Here is a 12,796-nt window from a genome sequence, read left to right as displayed (position 1 = left end):
TTCCCTGCCTAGCATAATCACCTTACTAATACCACGTCCTAAACAAAACACTCAAACTGACCTCTCTTCACCCTATCCCCAAAATGAATCTTACTGATAACCGTGCTCAACTTAAAGTGAATCCAAGGGAAAAAAATAAACTGATGAGATAAACAATTGTATTAATGCTCCTACTCCTAAAAATGACTTTTTTACCTGTCCAATGGTTTTATTTTGTATTTGTATTGTATTTAAAAGGTCAATAGTTTATGTATTTTTTATCTACCTCTGCTATCAGAAGTTGTTCTCTGCCAGAAAAACGTAAGGGCTGTAATTTGCTTCCATACCTAAATATGAACTCTTTCGGTCAGCAAAACAGGCTGGTTATTAATGTTTTGCACCGTACATAGACATTTATTTCATCATGTCAAATGTTACCTCAGGTACACTTTAAACAACAAACTCCTAATAGATGTTTACCTTAGATCACCTTCGGTGGTCAATGTGCAGTGTTTGAGATAAAGAGTAGCCAAAACATCATTCTATATTTTCTCTCCTAATTTTTAGATGTAGAGACATATATAACCAGGCTCTGACCTTCCAGCCTACCACAATCCCCTTACTAATACCTTCCCCTAACCTCCCTGCCCAACATTATCCCCTTACTAATACCAGATCTAACCTTTCAGGCTACCATAATCCAGAGGCGTAGCTAGGGCTTTCAGCGCCCGGGGACAAAGACTATTAATGCGCCCCCTAAGGTGAAGGGCGCGGCGTGCGCCGCACCAAATAAAGGGGCGTGGCCACATATTAAATGTGGGCGTGGTTATGGGTGGAGCCAAATGTACAGGAAGTTAGCAGGCTCACGCTCACCCACTCTCCCTCAGTATGTACCTTCCAGCATGTTCCAAGACAAATTGAGCAATCATGAGCCCCCCCCCCCCCCCCAATCAAGACAAATTGAGCAATCATGAGGCCCCCAACAAGACAAATTCAGCGATCTTGTGACCCCCAACAAATCATGAGGCCCCCAACAAGACAAATTCAGTAACCATGAGGCCCCCAACAAGACAAATTCAGCAGTCATGAGGCACATAAATAGACAGCATTTCACATCAATAGGCAGACCCTTAATATGGTAGACACCTCTCACCTGGCAGCAGTTCCCCAAAATACACTCAATCTGACAGCAGTGGTTCCCCAAAAATAGGTAGCACCAGGTCTATAGGTGTCCCCAGAATAGGTGGTCAGCAGTATAGATGTCCCCAGAATAGGTGGCCAGCGGTATAGATGTCCCCAGAATAGGTGGCCAGCGGTATAGATGTCCCCAGAATAGGTGGCCAGCGGTATAGATGTCCCCAGAATAGGTGGCCAGCGGTATAGATGTCCCCAGAACTGGTAGACAGGGGTAGAGATGTCCACAGAACAGGTAGCCAGGGGTATATGTGCCCAGTATATGTAACCAACAACAACAACAAATAACATTTGTAAAGCGCTTTTCTCCCGTGGGACTCAAAGCGCATAAGCATGGCTCCGACCATCGTGGTACAGAGGAAGAATTTTATAAATCTGGAAATGCCAGGCTAAACAGGTGGCTTTTCAGTCTGGATTTGAATAGCTCCAGGGATTGTGCTGTCTTTACTGGGTGTGGTAGGGAGTTCCAGAGAGTAGGGGCAGCATGACAGAAGGCTCTGTCTCCAGATTTTTTGAGGTGCACTCTGGGAGTGACCAAGTTTATAGAACTTGCTGATCTGAGGTTGTGAGAGGTGTGGTGCAGCTTCAGCAAGTCCTTCATGTATCCAGGGCCCACATATACCCCCTGACTACATATACTGTGCACATATACCCCAGGGGTATATGTGCACAGTATATGTAGTCAGGGGGTATATGTGCCCAGTATATGTGTAGCCAGGGGGTATATGTGCCCGGTATATGGGTAGCCAGGGGGTATATGTGCCCGGTATATGGGTAGCCAGGGGGTATATGTGCCCGGTATATGGGTAGCCAGGCGGTATATGTGCCCAGTATATAGGTAGCCAGGGGGTATATGTGCCCGGTATATAGGTAGCCAGGGGGTATATGTGCCCGGTATATAGGTAGCCAGGGGGTATATGTGCCCGGTATATAGGTAGCCAGGGGGTATATGTGCCCAGTATATAGGTAGCCAGGGGGTATATGTGCCCAGTATATGTAGCTAGGGGGTATATGTGCCCGGTATATGGGTAGCCAGGGGGTATATGTGCCCGGTATATGGGTAGCCAGGGGGTATATGTGCCCGGTATATGGGTAGCCAGGGGGTATATGTGCCCAGCATATGGGTAGCCAGGGGGTATATGTGCCCGGTATATGGGTAGCCAGGGGGTATATGTGCCCGGTATATGGGAAGCCAGGCGGTATATGTGCCCGGTATATGGGTAGCCAGGCGGTATATGTGCCCAGTATATAGGTAGCCAGGGGGTATATGTGCCCGGTATATAGGTAGCCAGGGGGTATATGTGCCCGGTATATAGGTAGCCAGGGGGTTTATGTGCCCGGTATATAGGTAGCCAGGGGGTATATGTGCCCGGTATATAGGTAGCCAGGGGGTATATGTGCCCGGTATATAGGTAGCCAGGGGGTATATGTGCCCAGAATAGGTAGTCAGGTGTGCCCCCCAGCAGGAGGGGAGCAGCGCAGGGAGAGCTGTGAGCACCTTAGGGGGCTCTCCCTCGTTCGCTCTCCCCTCCAGAAGTAATGTCCGGGTGGCTGGCTGGCTGGCTGGCTCACCTGGGGGCTCCACGCTGTCTGCGGCCTGCCTGGCCCTGTTCCTCCAGAGGGATGGTGCTGGCTGGGCTGGGGCTCAGGGCAGGGCAGGGGCCAGGCTGCGGGGCTGGGCTGGCTCGCTAGCTGGCGGCGCCTCTTCTTCTGACTTGCCGCTCTGCGCAGCGTTCCACTTCTATATGGACGCTGCGCGGCGGTGCGACGGGCGACCATGACGTGTGACGTCACCCGCTGACGGATGGGGAGATCCGGATTCCGGCCCGGGCCGGCTGGCGGTGAGCGCTGCCTAGCAGCGCGTATTGATTAAAATAATTGTATATTAAAAAAAAAAACACTGCAGCTGAGCTGGGGGCGCCCTTGGGGACCTAGCGCCCGGGGGCACCCGTCCTACCCCGACCCCCCCCCCTAGCTCCGCGCCTGCCATAATCCCCTTACAAATACCAGGCCCTAACCTCCCTGCCTAGCCTAATTCCCTTACTAATACCAGACCCTAACCTCCCTGCCTAGCCTAATTCCCTTACTAATACCAGACCCTAACCTCCCTGCCCCAAATAATGCCCTTACTAATACCACATCTAACCTCCCAGCCTACCATAATCCCCTTACTAATACCAGGCCCTAACCTCCCTGCCTATCTTTATTACCTTACTAATACCAGACCCTAACCTCCCTGCCTAGCCTAATTCCCTTACTAATACCAGACCCTAACCTCCCTGCCTATCCTTATTATCTTACTAATACCAGGCCCGCCTACCAAAATCCCCTTACGAATACCAGGCCCTAACCTCCCGGCCTAGGACAATTCCCTAACTAATACTAGGCCTAACCTCCTTGCCCAGCGTAATCCCCTTACTAATTCCTTCCCTTAATTTTCCTGCCTATCATAATCCCCTTACCAATACCAGGCTCCTATCTCCCTGCCTAATTTAATCCCCTTACTAATTCTTGATCCTAAAGGGGCCCATACACTGGTCGATTTCAGCCATTAATTGAGTCTATAGAATCGATCGGAAATCGATTCTTTCAAATCAGCAAATCGATTTGCAGCCGATTTTGATCGATTTGATCTATCGGTCAGCCTGGAAAATCTGGGTTGATCTGCTGCTGGCAGATTGATGGCCCATAGAGTTGCATTGGATCTAATGGTGCAATAATGCATTTAGATTGATTTTCAATAGATTTCCAATGGATTTCATTTTGAAATCTATTGGAAATCTGTTCCTAGTGTGTGGCCCACATCAGATTCTTGTCAGATTCGACTGGACAGGCATCTGACAGAAATCTATCTGATGGTCGAATCTGCTGCAAATCTATAAGTATATGGCAACCTTAACGTTCTCTCCCAACATGATTCTCTTACTAATACCAGGCCCTAAACCCCCTGTCCAACATAATCCCCTACTTATACCAGACCCTAACCTATTTGCCCAACATTATCCCCTTACTAATACCAGACCCTAACCTCCCTGCCCAACATAATCCCCTACTAATACCAGACCCTAACCTATTTGCCCAACATTATCCCCTTACTAATACCAGACCCTAACCTCCCTGCCCAACATAATCCCCTTACTAATACCAAGCCCTAACCTCCCTGCCTAGCATAATTCCCTTATTAATACTAGGCCTTAAAGCGGGATTGTCACCATAAAAATCAAATTTCAACAGCAACTGGTCTGAGTGTAAACTGAACTTTTACTCATTGCATAATTGTGTTCCTTTCCTATTGTTTATAGGCCATTCCTCAAACCAAATACTTTTTTGTTTTTGTTTTAATACTCTAAATCCCTATAAACTAAACAAGCCACACCGACAGGTTTTCAAGGAGCCAAGGCATTTTAAGACAGTAGCAAGGGCTCATGGGAGCTCAGTCTGGGCAGGAGAAGGGGAAGGTATTACTAGACAGAGATTTCAGAGGGGGGAGTCGTTTTTTTCACAGGCTGAGTGCTCAAGATGCAGATAAGCCTGCCTCTGTGTAATGTTTACAAACAACATGGCTGCTTTCATTGTATCACAGGAAGAAATAATCATATTCTATTGAAGCTGAATGCAGCTAGATTTGCTGTGTAAACTATCTAAACTTTAGATAAGATATATAGACAAGTTACTTGTTATAGTTAGTTTTTCATCTCGCATCCGCTTTAAGGGAAGAAATTACATCATTATTTAGCCTCAAACACTGGGCAAAAGACATGGTTCCCACTGGGAACAGAATTTTCTTCATTTACTATATAAATTCACTGAAATCAAAACGTGGACAGTACAATACATGTGTTATGTAAGTAGATCAAGTATTTATCTACTTATATATGTGTTTTCCCTGGCATAGTATGGCTAAACCTCTGACTTTAACCTCCCTACCCAACATAATCCCTTTACTAACACCAGACCCGCCCTAACCTCCCTGCCTAGCATAAATCCCCTTACTAATACCAGACCCTAACCTCCCTGCCCAACATAATCCCTTTACTAATGCCAGGCCCTAACCTCCCTGCCTAGCATAATCGCCTTACTAATAACAGGCCCTAACCCCCCTGCTCAACATAATCCCCTTACTAATACTACACCCTAACCTCCCTACATAGCACAATTCCCTAATACTGGGCCTAACCTCTCTGCCCAACATAATCCCCTTACTAATGCCAGGCCCTAACCTCCCTGCCTAGCATAATTCCCTTACTAATACCAGACCCTAACCTCCCTGCCCAACAAAATCCCTTTACTAATGCCAGGCCCTAACCTCCCTGCCTAGCATAATTCCCTTACTAATACCAGACCCTAACCTCCCTGCCCAACAAAATCCCTTTACTAATGCCAGGCCCTAACCTCCCTGCCTAGCATTTTTATTTATTAATTTATATAGCGCCGACATATTACGCAGCGCTGTACAGAGTATATTGTCTTGTCACTAACTGTCCCTCAGAGGGGCTCACAATCAAATCCCTACCATAGTCATATTTCTATGTATGGTGTAGTGCATGTATCGTAGTCTAGGGCCAATTTAGAGGAAGCCAATTAACTTATCTGTATGTTTTTGGGTTGGTGGAGGAAACTGGAGTGCCCAGAGGAAACCCACACAGGAATAGGGAGAACATACATACTCCTTGCAGATGTTGACCTGGCTGGGATTCAAACCAGGGACCCAGCATTGCAAGGAGAGAGCGCTGACCACTACGCCACCGTGTTGCCCCACGCCACTGTGCTGCCCCATAATCCCCTTAGCATAACCCTCTTACTAATACCAGACCCTAACCTCCCTGCCCAACATATAATGCCTTTACTAATACCAGGCCCTAACCTCACTGCCTAGCAAAATTCCCTTACTAATACCAGGCCCTAACCTCACTGCCTAGCAAACTAGGCCCTAACCTCCCTGCCCATTATTTCCTTACTAATACCACACCCTAACCTCCTTGCCGAGCATTAATTCCCTTACTAATTCCCTTACTAGTCTGTAACCTCCCTGCCCAACCTAATCTCCTTACTAAAGCCTTACCCAAATTTTCCTGTTTTTTAATCCCCTTACTAATACCAGGCTCTTATCTCCCTGCCTAACCTAATCCCTTTACTAATTCTTGATTCTTGCTTTCTTCTCCAACATAATCTCCTTACTAAAGCTGGCTCTAACCTCCCTGCCTAACATACAAATACTTGGCCCTAGTTTCCTTGCCTACCAAAATCCCTTTACTAATACCAGCCCCTAACCTCCCTGCCTAGCATAATTCTCTTACTAATACCAGGCCTTTACCTCTCTGCCCAACATATGATAATCTCTTTACTAATACCAGGCCCTGACCTCCCTGCCCAACATAATCCCTTTACTATTACCTGGCTCTAACCTCCCTGCCTAACATACAAATACTTGGCCCTAATCTCTTTGCCTAACATAATCCCCTTACCAATGCCTGGCCCTAGCTTTCTCTCCCAGCACAACCCCTAATACCTGGCCTTAACCCCCTTGCCTAACCTAATCCCTTTACTAATTCCAGGCCCTAATCTTCCTGCCTAATGTACCATAAACCCCCTTTCTGATGCCTAACCCTGACGTCTTAAAGGCGTCGTCAGGGGGATATGAGGACAATAAGTGCTACTTACCCGGGGCTTCATCCAGCCCCAAGCTCCCAGCATGTCCCTCGCTGCAGCTCAGTGGTGAGCCGTTGAACCTGTAAAGCTTCCCGATCCTTGGCCGCTGAACCTGTGAAGCTTTCCGATCCTTGGCGATGACGTCAGGCCGACCTGGAGGTCGGCCTGTACTGCGCCTGCGCGAGCGGCGCTGTCAATCACCGCCACGTGGACCAGAGCGCACTGCGCAGACGCAGAACTACTGCGTCTGCGCAGTACGCTCCGGTCCACGTGGCGGTGCTCGCGCAGGTGCAGTACAGGCCGACAAAGTTGGCCTGACGTCATTGATGGGGACCGGGAAGCTTCACAGGCGAACGGCTCACTGCGGAGCTGCAGCGAAGGACATGCTGGGAGCTTGGGGCTGGACGAAGCCCCGGGTAAGTAGCACTTATTGTCCTCATATCCCCCTGATGACTCCTTTAAGCATAACACGCAGAAACGTACCTCTTTATACCCTATCCCCACATTCTAAATTTCCGCTGGTAATTTTTAGATGTACAGAAAATATATAATTTTCTATGACCTTCCCACCAACAATAAAATCTCTGCTTTCAAAAAGAGGGTTGTTCATTTTCAGTTTATGTGGTTTGTTTTTCTCCTTCTCTTAAGTGAAAAAAGGCCAATCCAAAGGGTCTAAGGGGGGCCGTGCTGTGGGAAAAAGGCGGAAGCGGCGAGTCAAGAAACGAAGGGGACGGAAGCAAACAGTGAGTGTCTGATTTATTGAAGCAGGTTGCATGTTCTTTATTTTTAAGGCGGCCATACAGCTAGTGATTTTGCGGCTGATCGACCATCCAATTCGATAATAATTATCGAATCAGATAAGTCAGTGCCACAACCTGACCGTTGTACTAGCCGAAATCTGTTTAATGTATTGATGGAGCAAGCTGGAAAATATCGACTGCGTATTGGTAATGGCGTGCGATATCGGGACGAAGGCAATGGAACGCTTGGCCGCTGTCTTCCCAATTGTTAATGTGCTCCCAGGTGGCTGTTTCATTAAAATCTCTCACCTGTCCAGCCGCCGGACTATGTGTGGCAGCCATGTTGAGCGTTTTGTTCATTAGTGGTCCCAAACAATAATTTCCGATTGTTCATAGGAATAATCGTTCATAAATGATTTGCAAACTGTATTGTTAGTGGCCAGCTTTACAGTGGGCACAAAAATACATTTATTAAAATCTTGGAATGATCATACGGAGACTTCTTTTTTGTGTGTGTGTGTGCAGGGGCGCAGCTAGAAATCACTGGGCCCTATAGCAAATCACACCCCCACGTTAGGGTAGCCTCATCCCCTCCCCCCACCCCTTCCCAAGCAGTATTAGGATGGCCACGTGTTCCTCCCCCTTAAGCATTACTAAGCCTTGCACACACGTTTGGCAAAATCTGTCTGACGAACGACAGATTTTGCCATTTCGAAACACAATTAAGTTGAAAAAAAAACTGCCCACTTTATCCACACAAACACACTGTATATACGCACACATGGACACCGCACACTTTGCACGCACAAACACACTGTATATACACCCACGCATACATGGACACTACACACTTGGCATGCACACACAAACACTGCGTACACACTCACACATACATGGACACTGCACACTTGGCACGCACAAACAGTAAACACAAACACACTCATGCATACATGGACACTGCACACTTGGCACGCACACACAAACACACTGTGTTTACACTCATGCATACATGGGCACTGCACACTTGGCACGCACACACAAACACACTGTGTTTACACTCATGCATACATGGGCACTGCACACTTAGCGCACACACACACAAACACACTGCATACACACTCACGCATACATGGGCACTGCACACTTGGCACGCACACACAAACACACTGCGTTTACACTCACGCATACATGGACACTACACACTTGGCATGCACGCACACACAAACACACTGTAAACACACGCATACATGGACACTGCACACTTGGCACGCACACACAAACATACTGTGTAAACACACTCACGCATACATGGGCATCCCACATTTTGCATGCACAGACAAACCCACTGTGTATACACGCACTCACACTGCACTCACAAAGTCAAACTAATACAATGTTCACAGCGCACTCACACACTTTTACCTGTAGCTAGAATGGGCCAGGCAGCACAGCAGTTCTCTCCTCTCTCTCTACATGGTCCCCTTCCTCCGCTGCCTTGCCCGGTTGGTATAGGTGGCTGGAAGGGGCGGGGCCATACACAGGATGGGCGGGGCCATGCACGGGAGGGCGGAGTCAATAATTGTGGAGTGGCAGACCCACAGCCAGCTCTTGCTTGTTCCGGACCTGCCCGTACTAAAAACGAAGTATCAGGATCTATCGTTGTGCAGAGAGGTGGCAGTTGGAAAATAGTCCCATTTCACCTGCGTGCCTTTCTGCAATGTGCGGGGAAAGGAGCATTCTGGGGCCATAAATACAGCACTATAAAAAGGAAAATTGCACAACAAGCAGCAGTGGGCCCCCTAGTGGCGTAGGGCCCCATAGCAATTGCTTTGCCTGCTATAGTGATCCCTACGCCACTGTGTGTGTGTCTCTCAGATGTCCTATCACATTTGCAAGGTACATAGCAGCAGATAAAACACTGGATCTCAGTGATTGCATGCATTATGATCTTCAGTCTTCTGAGAACAGAAGACTGCCACGTCATTGTTAAAAAACACAAAACAAACAAAACTGATTTTAATTTGTGATCTGTAGAACTAATGTATGGAGGTCAGTTATGTTCCTGGGTGACAGCAGGTCTTCCCAAAAGTCTTTTTGATGCATTTTGAAAGTGTCATATTTTAAAGCCTATTGTAATTTTTTTTTTTAACTGTCAGCGTATTTCCATGGCAACACTGGAGAGATTTATGTGGGAGTGGAACAGCTGATAATCTTACAAAGAAAAATTAGATGATGGAGACTGTATTGCAGGATTTGTCCGTTTTATTGCTCAGATTGATTCCTTCCCTAGTTTTCTCTTTGCATCTTCTTTTGTCATAGGGAAAAATGTCCACTTAAATGTCCACTAGTACAGATAATTAATAGAACATTAGCAGAAAAGAAAATAGTGTCATTTTTATTTTCAGGTATATATTTTTTTTTCCGTTTTTTTTTTTATAACACTGCATTATTCTCTAATAATTGCAGTTACCACATTATACTCAGCATTTTAAATGATTTCACAGAGCAGGCTACTGACTCTGAACATTTCTCTGCAGAAAAAACATAAACAAAGAAACAACAACGAGAGACAGTTGAGATGAGAGCTTCAAAAGACAGTGCTGTGCAGGACTTTATAAAGTCGCAGTGCTCACTGAAGCTCTTTTTGCATAGATAACGGATGTTTCTTAAAGAGGAACTCCAGTGAAAATTATGTAATAAAAAAAGTGCTTCATTTTTACAATAATTATGTATAAATGATTTAGTCATTGTTTGCCCATTGTAAAATCTTTTAAATCCCTGATTTACATTCGGACATTTATCACATGGTGACATTTTTACTGTTGGCAGGTGATGTAGCTGCTGCTTGCTGTTTTGGCTGTTGGAAACAGCTGTAAACAGCTATTTCCCGCAATGCAACAATGTTCACAGACAGGAAACTGCCAGGAGTACCATGGTCCTCAAAGTTTCTTGTGGGAGGGGTTTCGCCACAATATCAGCCATACAGAGCCCCCCTGATGATCCGTTTGTGAAAAGGAAAAGGTTTCTCGTGTAAAAGGGGGTATCAGCTACTGATTGGGATAAAGTTCAATTCTTGGTCACGGTTTCTCTTTAACGCTTCCTGTACTGGAAACAGTATGAGACTCATATCTGTGCTAATAGTGTTTTATTTCTTAGCAGTACTACACATACAAATCATTATATCATAAGCTTATTTTCACTTCAGATTCCCTTTAATTGTGCGTCCTTTAGTGGAGTAGGAATATATTTGCCTAGGGGAGCTGCTCCATAGGCCCCATGTGTATATGGAAGCCTCTATATTATGTCTCTTGCTGCAGAATCTGCAGGTCCCTGCAGTGTTTTTGTATGTCCCCGACAGCGTAATGCATGCAGGGAACTCGCAATTCATGTCAGGAGAGGTACTTCCCATTGATGTGGTTATAGGATGTAACCACATCAATACAAAGTGCATCTCCTGGCATGCATTACGCAGCCAGGGACATACAGGTAACCAGCGGGATTCTGCGTCAAGGGACAGAGAAGATAGAGGCTCCCACATGGACATGCTCCCCTAGGTAAGTAAATGCCTGCTCCACCACTAAAGAACGCACAAATGATGAACCTCCTTTAGGGGAGGTTTGTCTAAAACAGTTTAAAAATGTAATGCTCAGATCGCTTTAACTACTTGCCGACCACCCACTGCACAGAGGCGGCCGGCAAGTGGATCCCGCAAGGACCGCCGCATGCACAGAGGCGGCGGTCCTTGTACGGGCATGGGCGACTGGCTCCGCCCCCCACACGCTGTAACCCGCCGGCCGTTCGGAGGCGCCGGCGGGTTACTAGCACCCGGATTGCCGCATACAAAGTGTATAATACACTTTGTAATGTATACAAAGTGTATTATACAGGCTGCCTCCTGCCCTGGTGGTCCTAGTGTCCGAGGGACCACCAGGGCAGGCTGCAGCCACCCTAGTCTGCACCCAAGCACACTGATTTCCCCCCCCCCCCCCCTGCCCCCTGATCGCCCACAGCACCCCTCAGACCACTGTTTGTACCCAATCACCCCCCTAATCACCCATCAATCACTCCCTGTCTCTATCTGTAAACGCTATTTTTTTAATGCCCTAAACTGCCCCCTGCTCCCTCCTGATCACCCCACCACCCCTCAGATTCTCTCCAGACCCCCCCCCCCTCCCCCAGACCTCCGCCCCCCTTCCCTGTGTACTGTATGCATCTATCCCCCTGATCACCTGTCAATCACCCATCTATCACCCCCTGTTTTATGCCACCCATCGATCAGCCCCTAACCTGCCCCTTGGGGGCAATCTGATCACCCACCCACACCAATGGATCGCCCGACGTCAGATCACCTCCCAAGTGCAGTGTTTACATCTGTTCTCTACCCTAAACACCCACTAATTACCCATCAATCACCCCCTATCACCACCTGTCACGGTTACCCATCAGATCAGACCCTAATCTGCCCCTTGCGGGCACCCAATCACCCGCCTACACGCTCAGATTGCCCTCAGACCCCCCCTTATCAATTTGCCAGTGCATTATTACATCTGTTCTTCCCTGTAATAACCCACTGATCACCTGTCAATCACCTATCAATCACCCCCTGTCACTGCCACCCATCAATCACCCCCTGTCACTGCCACCCATCAATCAGACCCTAACCTGCCCCTTGCGGGCAATCTGATCACCCACCCACACCAATATATCGTCCGCACATCTGACATCAGATCACCTCCCAAGTGCAGTGTCTACATCTGTTCTCTACCCTAAACACCCACTAATTACCCATCAATCACCCCCTGTCACTGCTACCCATCAGATTAGACCCCTATCTGCCCCTAGGGCACTCAATCACCCGCCCACACCCTTTAGAACGCCCTCAGACCCCAGCCCTGATCACCTCGCCAGTGCATTGCTTGCATCTATTCCCCCCTCTAATCACACCTTGAGACACCCATCAATCACCTCCTGTCACTCCCTAGCACACCTACCCATCAGATCAGGCCCTAATTTGCCCCGTGTGGGCTCCTCATCACTCGGCCAAACCCTCAGATCCCCCTCAGACCCACTTCCAATCACCTCCCCAGTGCATTGATTGCATCTATTTTCCCCTCTAACCACCCCCTGAGACACCCATCAATCACCTCCTGTCACCCCCCTAGCACTCCTGTCCATCAGATCAGGCGCAATACAACCTGTCATCTAAAAGGCCACCCTGCTTATGACCGGTTCCA

At 47.6% G+C, this 12,796-nt stretch overlaps 1 protein-coding gene across 3 annotated transcripts in view; it reads left to right on the top strand.

Annotated features, from left to right (window-relative positions):
* Positions 1 to 12,796, top strand: part of PHRF1 (PHD and ring finger domains 1) — a 131,955-nt gene that overhangs the window by 47,951 nt on the left and 71,208 nt on the right. For all 3 annotated transcript variants that reach the window (XM_068260267.1, XM_068260268.1, XM_068260269.1), the window contains exon 10: positions 7,471 to 7,565. In XM_068260267.1, coding sequence (XP_068116368.1) covers positions 7,471 to 7,565 — 95 coding nt within the window. The remainder of the gene's footprint in view (positions 1 to 7,470; positions 7,566 to 12,796) is intronic.

This window comes from Hyperolius riggenbachi, chromosome 11 (genome assembly GCF_040937935.1).
Source record: "Hyperolius riggenbachi isolate aHypRig1 chromosome 11, aHypRig1.pri, whole genome shotgun sequence".
Classification (NCBI taxonomy): Eukaryota; Metazoa; Chordata; class Amphibia; order Anura; family Hyperoliidae; genus Hyperolius; species Hyperolius riggenbachi.
The sequence above is the reverse complement of the archived record's forward strand: the minus strand, read 5'-3'. Positions and strand labels throughout refer to the sequence as shown.